Source organism: Apiotrichum porosum, assembly GCF_003942205.1.
Source record: "Apiotrichum porosum strain DSM 27194 chromosome Unknown scaffold_8, whole genome shotgun sequence".
NCBI lineage: Eukaryota > Fungi > Basidiomycota > Tremellomycetes > Trichosporonales > Trichosporonaceae > Apiotrichum > Apiotrichum porosum.
Genome location: NW_021167115.1, coordinates 260576 through 272715, shown reverse-complemented (window position 1 = coordinate 272715; position 12140 = coordinate 260576). Strand labels below are relative to the sequence as shown.

Sequence of the window (12140 nt, the reverse complement as noted above, 5' to 3'; positions counted from 1 at the left end):
TGTCCCCCCCCCGTCCTCCATGGCCCCCGCCCCAGCCCTCGTTCCCCGTTCCCCCCGTCTGCCCCCTGTCAGGCGACGTCACACCCATCCACCGCCCGGGACCTTCCCTGCGACCACTGCCGACCGCTAACAGGGGGGATCACATGACACACCACCCAAACCACCAGTCTCGTCGTCGTCGTCGTCGCCTTCCGTGCGGCCCGCAGTGCAAAGGTCCCAACCCCCGCCCAGCCAAACCCAATCCTTGCTTGCTGCTCGGCAGAGCACAACAACCCGCTCGGTCTGCATAGTCCCTCTTCGGTCTGCATATACATCATCCTCTGCCCCTTACGAAATCTCCGGTGGTGCTACATCTCGTCTCTTTACTCGTACTGCCCACGTCAGCATCGTTCAGGTAAAAGAAAAAGAGTAAATCCAATCCCCAACGCACCTTGCTCAGATCCAGCGTGAGGGTCCTCGACGAGTTTTCAACCTGCTCACGGTACACGCCCACCAAGCCGTCGGCATGTTCGTACCTGCAGGGGGGCAAGGCGTCAGCTGTCTCCTGTCTCCCTGCGGCAAAGGGGGGGGTGGTGTGGTTATTCGCACCCCCATTGCTCGAAACCTCGGAAAAACTCACAGGGTGGACTTGAGCGAGATGATGAGGAACTGCACCTTTGCAGACTGTTCACGAACAAAGCGAGCAAGCTTGGAGACGTTGGTCGCGTCCAGAGCAGCGTCTACTTCGTCCAGGACGAAGAAGGGTGCAGGGTGGTAGCTGTGGATCGAGAACAGCAGGGCGAGGGCAGCCATGGTCTTTTCACCACCAGACAGCTGCTCAATGTCGGCAAAGCGCTTGCCTGGAGGCATGGTGTTGTACTTGACACCACCGAGGTACGGCTCCTCGGCGTCTTCCAAGCTGAGGAACGCCATACCGCCAGTGGGCACGACACTGTTCTTGGTAAGGTCCTTGTAAATCTTGTCGATGCAGCCCGACATGTGGGTGAACGCCTTGTTGAAGAGGTCACAGCGCTTCTTCTTAATGTCGAGGAACTCGTCGCGCGCCTTCTTGCTTGCTTTGCGCGTCTCGTCCGCCTCCTCCTCGGCAGTTTGCAGGCCCTCTTGAACCTCGGCAAGACGGTCGATGGCCTTCATGTTCGGAACCACTCGTTCAATCTCGGCCTTCATTTTGGCAATCTGAGAGTCAAACTCGTGACCATACTCCTCGCTAGCCTTCTCCTTGTCTTCCTCTTCCAAGAGGTCAAAATCGGGCTCGATGCCAAAGTCGTCGGTCGTCGTGGGACGCATGTCGTCCTCGTCAATGTCCATGGCCAGCTCCTTGTTGCTGTCTTCAATGGGGACCTTGTCCAGAGATCCAGACACCAGAGGGAGGTCAATGTCCTCGAGGCGGCACTTGCGGTAGACGGCGTGGCGGTCCGAGGCGTGACGCTCAATCTCGTCGTTCCAGCCGGCAATCTCTTTGAGGGCTCTGTCAAGAGCACGCTGCGTACGGCGAGAGACGTCGCGCATAGAATCAACCTGCTCGCTCGCCTCTTCGAGAACAAGGTTGGTCTGCTCGAGCTTGCCACGCTGACGCTCCACCTCAGCCTGGAGCTCCTCGATCTCCTCCTCCACAGCCTGCTTGTTGGCCTGGAGCTTCTTGACGTTGAGAGTCTCCTTCTCGACGCTGGAACGAAGGAGGGCAAGGCGTTCCTCGGTGCTGGCGAGCTGGGCCTTCTCAAACTCGATTTGGTGAGCGGCACGGGCATTCTGGGCGGTAAACGCCTCCATGGCCTCATTCTCTTCCTGAGCGACCTTGAGTTGGACGTCTTCGTATTCGCGGATGTTGGGGACATTGATGCGCTTGCAAAAGTTGGTAAAGACCTCGTCGTCGGCCTTCTCGACGACAGCAGCAAGAGTTTTACCCTGGCTTTCAGCGCTGGTAAGGTCCTTGGTGCGCTTCTGCTTGTCGGGAGTCATCTTCTTGATGTCCTTGTCCACACCGCCCAGTTCCTTGCGGAGGCCGTCGAGGCGGAGGCGAGTGGCATCCAGGTCGTCCGATGCAGTTGTAAGCTCAGCCTCGAGACGGGCGAGGTCCTGGACAAGGCCCTCGTCCGCCTTGTCCTTGGGCTTGGACTTGTGGAGCTCCTGCATTTGCTGCATGAGCTTCTCCTTCTGCTGGTTGAGACCGTCGACGTCGCGGTCGTTAAACTTGCGGCCACCCGAACCACGACCACCAGTGATCAGACCACTCTTGTGGAAGACGGTACCGTCGAGTGTGACGGCCTTGACCTCCTGGCGCTTCTCGTAGCAGACATACTTGGCGACCTCGGACGTGTCACAGATGAGCGAGCTGCCGCACGAATACTGGATGGCACGCTCAACGCTGGGGTCAAACTCGATGCAGTCAATGGCGAGACGCGCACCACGAGCAAAGTTGCGGAGCTTCTCAGGTGCGGGCTTGGCCTGGATAGTGTCCAGTGGGATAAAGGTCGCCTGGCCGGCACGTTGTTGCCTCATGTACTCGACGCAGTCAATGGCAACCTTCTCGTGGTCGACAACAACCGCGTCAATGTTGCGACCGAGAATGGTCATGACAGCAAGGTCGTACTTGGTGGCCGAGGGCTTGCAGAGGTCGACAACACGCCCGTGGACACCGGGGAAGATACGACGGAGGTTGGAAAGCGTTTCCTTGAGCCTGGCCTCACGCTCCGTCTGGTTCCTGTCGACACCAGCCTGAAGGAGCTTGGACATGATCTCGGACAGGCGCTCATTGATCTCAGTCTCGCGGACGCTGATGGGGTTAACAGTGCTTGAAATGCATCTACTTACGCAATGCGGGTCCTCTCCGCGCTGGCCTGGTCGATTTGAGCTTTGATTCGCTTGCGCTCGTTCTGCATCTCGTCGACGCGCGAGGACATGGTCTCCTCCCTGTCAGCGAGAACCTCGATCTCGCTGCTGAGCTTTGAGCGCTTGCGCTCAGCCTGCTGGAGACGGTCGTCAATGGAAGCGAGAGCGTCACGGAGACCCTTCTGCTCGCGACGGAGAGAGTCGAGTTGCTGGCGCTCGGACATGGCGACCAGGTTGGCATCAGCGCGACTTGAAGAGTCAGCGTCTGGTGAAAGAATTTTCCACTCACAGCTTGCGGTACTCGGCCAAGTCCTGGTCAGACAACGCCTTGCCCTGGGCACGACTCTTCTGGCGCTGCTTCTCCTTGGCTTCGTCCATACGGGCCTTGATCTGAGCGGCGCCGGCTTCGAGGTTGGCGAGTGAGTCGGCCTGGCGCTGCTGGTCCTTTTGCACACGCTCAAACAATGTTTCGCTGTTCTTGGCCTTCTTCTCCGAGTGGAGAATCTGGGTCTCAACGGCGACGAGGTCGGGCTTCTTGTCATCGACAGCCTTCTCCGCCTTCTTAAAGTTGCCCTCGCGTTTCTTGACGGTGAGCTGTGTCTTGGCGTGCTCCTTGCGTGCCTCGCGCAGGTTGTTGTCACTCTCGGTCTGATTCGTCAGCTGTGTCTACGCAACGGACAACTCACAACACTGTTCTGGAGGTCGTGCAATTGCTCGGTGGCTTCTTCGACCTGACGGGTCGACTCGTTGATCTCCTTGGTGATGTGGTACAGCCTCCAGAGAAGCTGGCGGTTCACCATCGTGTCCTGATGAGGTCAGCTCTGACATTTCCATTATGACCTACCTTGGCGTCGCGAAGCTTCTCCCACTGCTTGACCTCGGCAGTCTGCTCCTTGAAGTGCTTGGCCTCGGTGAGCATACCGCGCTTCTTGGCGTGGTTGGCGTTGGCTGCATCAGCGGCCTTCTCCTGCGCGAGCTTGGCAGCGTCGTAGGATGGAGCGAGTTCGAGCGAGCTACCACGTCAACTTCTGATGCAACACACAAATAAACTCACCCGCTGATACGGTCGATGAGCTTGGCAAGCGCCTTCGAATCCTGGCTCGCCACTCCCTCGACGTCGCCTTGGAAAACAAGAAAGTTCTTGGCCTTGACGAGAATGTTAAACTTTTCAAGCTGGGCGTTGTAAACGTTCCAGGTGACGACCTTGCCGTTGAGGTAGTAGGTGGATGTGCCATTCATGGCAATGTTGCGCTTGAACAGCCATTCCTTGCCGAGTTTGTCTTCGTAAACGGCGGTGACCGACGCGGTCTTGGCGTCTGGGTTGGTGTCACCGTTGACATCGCCGTTGGTCTCCTGTGTCTCTGGAATATCGACTTCGATGCCCATTTCGGCGGCACCTTCTGCTGCCTTGCGTCCACGATAGACCAAGTCACGGAGTTGGGTGCTTCGCAACTGGGCCGACTTGACTCCCAGGACAAAGGAGATGGCATCCATGAGGTTGGACTTGCCGGAACCATTGGTGCCGATGATACACGTTAGAGGGGCATCTCCAAAGTCGATCTGTTGCTGTCCCCTATAAGACTTGAAGTTGACGAGCTCGAGTCGCCGGAGAGGCATGGTGGATGGGGGATGTTGTTGTTGAGGCAAGGCGACGCGCTCCGACCGTTATTGACATTGGGACGCGACGTGAGCTGACTGGATTCACCTGTTACGTAATGGGACGGAGGAAGAGGCCGACCGCGTGCCTACTGGAAAAACACGCCTATTATCTTACGCTGTAAGCCTATATTAAACACTTACATAATCAAAACTTGTTCCCCCAAGCCGCACCGGCGTTCCGGACCGACCACCGGTGGGGATGTTGGGTGGGCGGCTCTGTCTTGCTGCCGGCTCTGCTTGTGGAGGAGAGATCCATCGCATCCACATCGTGCTCCCCCGCCGAGTTATCCGCTATTTGTCCTGCGACCGCTCTTCTCCATCCGTTCGCGTATCGCAACTGCGTGCAGCGTGTGCCCCGCCACCTGTTGGGCAGCTTTGATCCATTGCTCCTGACCCCACACAATCCATCCCCCTCAACCCCACCGCCACCATCTCGCTCTTGAAGCCTCCCCCATTCCACATTTCATCACCCATCACCCATCCCATCGTTGTGTTAGACTCGCCATCCACGGCACATCCATACCCTTGGTCGCCTACTATTTCCGTTTCCTTCACCTCAACGGCTTTCGATTACATCGCAACGGCCCCCACGGTATGACAGTCGTCCCGTAAAATCAAACACACGCCCTCACCTTCGATACCAATACATCTAGCCTTTGCCCACTCAACCCCTCCCCCGCGCTCCATTTCCAATGCAATCTCTCGACGTTTTTGCCGGAGGGTCTGGAGATGACCATGATGGCGACGACTACTCCCCACCCCCCAAGGACGACAAGGGCAAGGGCAGCGACAAGGGCGACAAGAATGACCGTAAAGGGGTCATCAATCGCGTGAACCGTGCGTATTGCGGCGTCGCTGCTAACATGGCGCTGACACTAGTCTCTCTTGCTCTTGGAAACGACAGGCGCATGTGTAAGTGGATGATTATGGTGGCCACAAAAAAAGGGAAGCTTGCTGACTTGCGTGACAGAACAATTGCAGGAGAATGAAGATGCGATGTGTTGGCGCCGAAGATCCTCCGTGCAAGCGATGCAGGAACAGCAACTTGGAGTGCATCATGGAGAAGCCTGGCAGGCCAACTGGCGACGGCTTTGGCGAAGAGTATGTTCTGGCCTGTTACAGCCGCCAGCTGACATATAAAGTAGAATCCGGTCTCTCGAGTCACAGGTCACCAGCATCCAGAACACTTTGAGCGATCTCGTTCAAACCCTGCGAACCAACATGACGGGGTCCAGCGCTGCCTCCAATGGGTCTAGCCATACCCCTCCCGTCCCATCAACCACAACGCCAGACTACACCAATCTTGGTGGCATTGCACCCAGCACAGTTCAACCCCCTCCCGGCACCTCTCCTCGCTCTGCGCCAGCCTTCCACCCACTCACTGCGCTAGCAGCCCAGCCTCGCTTCCCTCAGGGAGTCCCGTCTCCAGGGCAAGGAGTCCTTGGAAGACCATCACCTCAAGGAACCACTTACAATCCATACGCGACGTCCTCGGCAACTGTTGGGCTCGGCGACAACTCGACGGGAGCCGGTACGGGAACTCGGAGGCCCAGCGACGTGTCTAGCCCGCATCCTCTGGGTGGTGGCGATGCTTCAGTCTTTCGACGACCTCTGCCTCCTCCTTCGTCCTCTGGCTCTGCTGGATCGCCATGGCAGGTATTTGCTACTCCGGGCGCAAATCCCAGCAATCAGCATCTTTCGCTTCCACCTTCTCGGGCCGGGAGTGAAACGCCGGAGGACTTCCTTGCTCCGGACGACATTGTTGGTCCTCTTGGGGCAATGTCCAATATGGCAGGCCTCGTCGAGGCAGCTGTGGAGCGTGCTCGCGAAGAGCGCTCTTCCATCTCCTCACCTGTGGGAGCCAAGCGGTCGAGCCTGGCCGAAGGCGATGGTTCTACCGACGATCGAGGAACCAAGAGGGCGAGGTTCGGCTCCAACATTCCGGCAGTGGTCGAGGCACAGGGTCTTCCCCAGACCTTGGCCCCGACAAAGCCAAAGTCCAAGGTCAAGAGGACTCACGTCCATGCCTATCCAGACTGTGTCGACTCTGGCTTTGTCTCCGAGGAAGAGGCTCGCGAGCTTATGGGAATGTGAGTCGCTTCCATCCGGATTCGGTATACTGACGTCTAGCTACTACGCGGGTTCCAGCAACTTCATCCCTTGCTACGATCCCAACTTTGACACCTGGGAGTCGTGAGTTAAGGCCAGCTTTTCAAGGTACTGACAGAGTCAGGCTCAAGATCCGGTCTCCTTTTAGCATCACCGTGATGGTGATGGTTGGCGCCAGAGTCCGCGACGGTGGTGGACCTGTTGGCGACACTCAACGGGCTTGCCGCGAGCACGCCCAGATGATCGGTGAGTGGCGTGGGCAATGACCCGACCAGTGACTAACCTCTTGCCAGCCCAGGGCACTATGTTCAACCCTGTTGCACGGATCGAGGCAGTTCAGGCCATGAGTATCCTGGCGGCGTTCAGCGACAACGGATGGCTTTCCGGCGGCCACTCTGTGCGCATGGCTCTGGACATGGGCATCAACAAGAGCTTCATCAAGCTGCTCCGTAGTGGAATGGGCAAGGGCAAGACACCAGAGGAGCTCGAGGAGGAACGTCCCCTTGTCGTCCACTCACGCGTTTGGTTCTGCCTCTACCTGATGGAGCACCAGATGGCGTATGGCATGGGTCGCCCCGCCATTCTCCGCGAAGACGAGTCGATTCACCAGTGTCGTCGCCTTCTGGAACACCCTCTGTCCATCACTTCGGACGCGCGTCTTATCTCCACTGTCGAGCTCACGGCCTTGCGAGGTGGGTTGCCTCGCACGCGAATGGGTAGCTAACCATCAGCACCCCTCCATGTCGAACTTACCGCTGCTCCCGACCTGCCGGTCGATCAGCACACACTCAAGCGCCTCAAGCAGGCCAACCACGAGTTTGACTCTTGGGAGCGATACTGGGACCGCGTGCTATGTGAGTTTTTGTTACCCAATTGACGTACTGACGACGCTGCAGCCGATCGGTTCGGTAAGGGCAAGGGCGACTTTTTCCGGGAGTCTCGTGAGTTTTCTGCCAAGAGAGTAAACTGACAACAGTCGCCATCCAACGCCAGTATGCCGAGCTGTTTGTCAACTCGCAGCTACTGAGGGGCATTCGTGAGCCCTCGGACATTGTTTCTATGACCGACGAGAAGCGTACTCTTGCGCTTCGTGCCATGAAGAATGCGCAGCACTGCCTGGAGATCTGTCTTAAGGGAGACAACTACCGCAACGGCCTCCGCTATGCCGTACACTACACTCGTGAGCAGCATGCACTGCCAAAAGGCCCACAAAAAGCTTACCCTACAGACGTCTGTGCCGCGTTCGCTGCATCTTTCCTCATTCGCATTGCCCGCCTCTTCCCCCAGGAGCTCAACTTGAAGAAGACTGCCAAGGACGTCGAGGAGCTTGCGAGGGTGCTGTCTGAAGGTGAGTTGTGTCTGCCTTGTTCCTTTTGCTGATCCAATCAGTCCCTGCTGGCCGTTACGCGCGTTCCCTCCGTCTCATCCTTCGCCGCGCTCGCCGCGCAAAGGTCATTCCTGCCGCCTCGGGCCACGCCTCCCCGACCAAGTTCAGCCACATTATGCCCATGACGAGCATCAGCGCGTCGCCTGCTGTTCCGGCATTCTCTCCGTCGTCTGTTGTCAACGCAGCCTACCTGCCTACGCCCGGAGGACCCACTCCTGGTGGACCCTCGCTGTCTCCCAGCAACCTCATCTTCAGCGCCACCTCGCAGATTCTCGAGGACTCGCCCCAATCGGCACAGGAGATCAGCGAGTTTGACTTTTTGTTCGCGCAGGAGAACCTCGAGCGCTCGGGACTGCAGCTCGGCGAGGGCGACCCTCTTCCTCTGTAAGTGTAGCTGAAAATAGCTGTAGTTTCCAGCTAACGGTCAGGTTCTTGGATGGCCATTCGCTCGGAAACGCGCTGGCGTCGACAGACATGGCACCCTTTGTCGGCCTCGAGCACTTCTTCCTTCCAGCCGATGTGGACAACCGTCTCGCTGGCGGCCAGGGTGGAGCTGGAGGCCTTGGAGAAGGTGCAGGCAGCGACTTGTGGTGGTGATTGTAGATGGGAATTTTCGGATATGCATGTGGGTTTATCGTTTGTTCGTGATGGCTGCACGAGTTACAGGAGACGAGAAGGTGGGGAAATAAGTAGACAATATCGGCGTAATTCCAAGTGGCACACGTGTGGGGGCGAGCGCTCCCTTAACACTCTACCTCGGAAACTGCTCAGATGTCCAACGAAATAGACAGGTGACATGCGAAACGGAGTACGACAGCTGGCCAAAGAATGGAGCCGACACTGTTAAACTGGAGCCGGATCGAATGCAATGTCTCAAGATCTGTACGCCACCGCCATGTAATGACGCATCCTCGCCATCTGTTGTCTCACTCCTTGCTCGTCGTCCCCGTCATGAGACGGTATACGCACCCTTCCCAGTCCTATTCCATTGTAACAATGTACACAAATGGCTGTTCTGCAGGTTCCCGTTGCCCACCTCCAAGCACTTGGGAACCCGTACACACAGTTCCTCCTACCGACCACCACCACCTCGTGATGGGAGCTCTGCCCTGCCCCACTTGAGCTCAAGCGGCGTCACCGGCGTCACCGGTGTCGGTGGCACGTCCATCTGCGAGTTGTCGAATGCTACGCCCGTTTCCATGCCTTTCAGGCCAAGTGCTGAGCCGCCCCAGTTCATCTGGGGTGCGGGGGACAGGAGGCCTGGGCCGTTGAACCTCGCCTTGTCAGTGGTCATGTTCTTGCTGCTGCTGTCGTCTTGTTGGGCTGTGGTGTCCGCTGAGCCTGTCGCTTGGGCAGCACTGTTGGCAATCGTATAGTCATGGACAGCGCGCGTCGCAGGGTCCATGAGGACGATATAGGCGTCTGGCGAGGTTAGAAACTGGTGGATACAACTCCTCACCTTTAAGGCGTTGAAGCTGGCCTTGTAGCTGAGCCCGCGAGCCGCGGTACGCTTCGTAGACTTATTGTCAGCAAGTTGTACAGGGTGGTAGGCTAGCACAAGAGCGTACTCTGTGTCCGGGTGGCATTCGGCGGCACGCCAAGGACTGTGTAGTGGTTCTTGTCCATTGGGAGTGGCAAATCAAAGGGAGTTGTTAGGAAAGACGGTGAGAGAAAGAATTCAGAGAGTTACAGACGAGTGAGAACCTCGAGCTGACATGGAGTCGTAGCAAATGAGGGGCCGTGTGAAACAACACAGATGCATCCGAATCCACACCACCCTCACCCATCTAGCTGTGGCCAATCAAGGGCTCACCGTCACTGCGCATGCTCATGTCCGCGTCCCCCTCGCCGCCGCCGATCGGCCCGATAGCGGCAGCAGCAGCAGCCGCGGCCGCCTCGGCATCACGCTCGGCGCGTGTCCTCCTGCCCTTGGCAGGGATACCGGCGTACTTGTCGCGCATACGCTCGTACTTTTGCCTCTGCTCGCGCGAGACGGACGCGCGCGTCTTCTGTGCAGCAACGGCAAAGTTGTTGAGCGAGACATACACCTGCTTTTGAGGGACGGAGGTGGTGCTGGTCTCGCTCTCAAAGGCGCCCATGGCCTCGAGTGCGCCGCGGAGTGCCAGAGATGCGGCCTCACGGACCAATGCCGCGAGATCGGCACCGCTGAATCCGTCACAAGCGTCGGAAGCGGCAATAGCCGCGATACCGGCCCAGTCCTCCTCGGCAATGGGCGTGCGCTTGGTGTGGGTGCGCAGAATCTCGAGGCGCTCGGGCGGGGACGGAAGGTCGACGTACAGGAGCTTGTCGAGACGACCGGGACGGACCATGGCGGGGTCGATCATGTCAGGACGGTTGGTGGCGCCAATAACGTACACGGCCTTGCGCGAGTCGAGGCCGTCGAGCTCGGTAAGGAGGGTGTTGACCACGCGGGCCGACGATTCGGACATCGAGTCATCACGACGAGGGACAAGGGCGTCCAGCTCGTCAAAGAAGATGACACAAGGTGCGCTGGCGCGAGCACGGGCAAACACCTGGCGGACCGCGCGCTCACTCTCACCAACATACTTGTTGAGGAGCTCGGGGCCCTTGACGGAGATAAAGTTGGCATGGGACTCGTTGGCGACCGCCTTGGCAAGCAAGGTCTTACCACAACCAGGAGGACCCCAGAGCAGCACACCAGAGGGAGCGTCGATACCGACGACGGAGAAGATTTCAGGGTGGCGGATGGGCTGGACGACGGCCATGTGCAGCTCGTCGCGGACGTTGCCGAGGGCGCCAATGTCGGCCCATGTAACGTCGGGGACGGTAGCAAAGCCCTCACGCTTGGCACTAGGCTGGACGACCTTGAGGGCAACGTCAAAGTCGGCAGGGGTGAGAAGCAGCGAGTCGAGCTTGTCGGCCGACAGAGGACCAGGATGGCTGGTGAGGAAGCGGGCGATAGGGGTCGACAGCACAGACTCGGGCAGTGTCGAGAAGGGACCGTCATCGAGGGCCATGTTCTCCATGGCGTCGTCGGCAGACATTGATGAGCTGGACATGTCTTCAAAGATGCGCTTGACGGCAATCACACCCGCCTCGGTGGTCAGAGCAGTCAAGTCTGCACCCACGTAGCCGGGAGTCGCCTTCGCAAGTTGGTGAATGTCAACATCGCCGGACAGTTTGAGCGCGCCACAAAGGACCTTGAGGATCCTACGGAGTTAGCACTAGCCCTCCAGTAACTAACTCACTCTTCCCTTCCCTCCACAGTGGGAACACCCATCTCAATCTCATGGTCAAAGCGGCCGGCACGACGAAGTGCAGGGTCGAGCGAGTCGGGACGGTTGGTAGCTCCAATCATGACAACGGGCTTTTCGCTTGTCGACAGCTCGTCCATGCAGGTGAGGAGCTGGGCAACAATACGGCGCTCCATCTCGCGCTGAGCAGTCTCACGCTTGGGGGTGATGGCGTCAACCTCGTCAAGGAAAAGAATGCAAGGAGCATTCTTCTTGGCCTCGTCAAAGGTCTCGCGAAGAGTGCGCTCACTCTCACCGCTCATGCCCGACACGATACTGGGTGCCGAAATGGGGATGAAGGGGAGACCGAGGTCGCCGGCGAGACAACGCACGAGCTGCGTCTTGCCGCCACCGGGGACACCGTGGAGAAGGACACCCTTGGGCCGTGGCACGCCGGTGTGGATATAGATTTCGGGGTGGAGCAGGGGCAAGGCGACCATTTCGAGGAGCTGGGTGATCTGCTTTCCCAGACCACCGAGCTGGCTGAGACGGGCGTCGGGAGGAGCATACTTGTCGGCATCGCCATTCAGGTCCCTCCTCACACGCTTCTTGCGTCGTTCGCGCGGGCCCTCGTCGGCAGGCGCCTCCTTTGACGGGGTGACATCGCCGGGAGTCTCAGACCCAGGAGTGACGGTGGGATCCTCTGGGTTGTTGAGGCCGACCGTCTTGCGGACGCGTTTCCTCGGCGCGGCGGCTGCCTGGTTGGCGGAAGCAGCCTGGACCCCCCATGCGGCGGTGATGGACTGGTTGAGACTGGCCGGGTTCATGGCCTGGGATATATGGTGCAGAGAGAACGGACCGAGTGGCCACCTATACACTGCAACTTGTGAGCGTCAAAATCCAGATCGGGCCTCCACCGGGGGGATTTTACACGTGGAGTT

At 58.5% G+C, this 12140-nt stretch overlaps 4 protein-coding genes across 4 annotated transcripts; 1 reads left to right on the top strand and 3 right to left on the bottom strand.

Annotated features, from left to right (window-relative positions):
• Window positions 1-362: 362 nt before the first annotated feature.
• On the bottom strand, window positions 363-4446 carry SMC1 (Structural maintenance of chromosomes protein 1; the record flags this gene model as incomplete). The annotated part of the gene is made up of 8 exons (XM_028624184.1): window positions 363-371; window positions 431-515; window positions 620-2773; window positions 2812-3078; window positions 3119-3477; window positions 3516-3635; window positions 3674-3842; window positions 3884-4446. 8 exons carry the CDS (start codon window positions 4444-4446, stop codon window positions 363-365), a joined length of 3726 nt encoding a protein of 1241 aa, XP_028475256.1.
• A 734-nt stretch (window positions 4447-5180) lies between these two features.
• On the top strand, window positions 5181-8581 carry EHS24_008884 (uncharacterized protein; the record flags this gene model as incomplete). Its single annotated transcript, XM_028624183.1, has 13 exons — window positions 5181-5325; window positions 5393-5400; window positions 5459-5589; window positions 5634-6578; window positions 6619-6681; window positions 6722-6843; window positions 6891-7289; window positions 7329-7451; window positions 7494-7538; window positions 7574-7777; window positions 7826-7945; window positions 7987-8368; window positions 8413-8581. 13 exons carry the CDS (start codon window positions 5181-5183, stop codon window positions 8579-8581), a joined length of 2856 nt encoding a protein of 951 aa, XP_028475255.1.
• A 475-nt stretch (window positions 8582-9056) lies between these two features.
• EHS24_008883 (uncharacterized protein) lies at window positions 9057-9610 on the bottom strand (the record flags this gene model as incomplete). The annotated part of the gene is made up of 3 exons (XM_028624182.1): window positions 9057-9406; window positions 9444-9503; window positions 9553-9610. The coding sequence occupies 3 exons, from the start codon at window positions 9608-9610 to the stop codon at window positions 9057-9059; spliced, it is 468 nt and encodes a 155-aa protein (XP_028475254.1).
• A 161-nt stretch (window positions 9611-9771) lies between these two features.
• EHS24_008882 (uncharacterized protein) lies at window positions 9772-12026 on the bottom strand (the record flags this gene model as incomplete). The annotated part of the gene is made up of 2 exons (XM_028624181.1): window positions 9772-11176; window positions 11215-12026. The coding sequence occupies 2 exons, from the start codon at window positions 12024-12026 to the stop codon at window positions 9772-9774; spliced, it is 2217 nt and encodes a 738-aa protein (XP_028475253.1).
• Window positions 12027-12140: the final 114 nt, after the last annotated feature.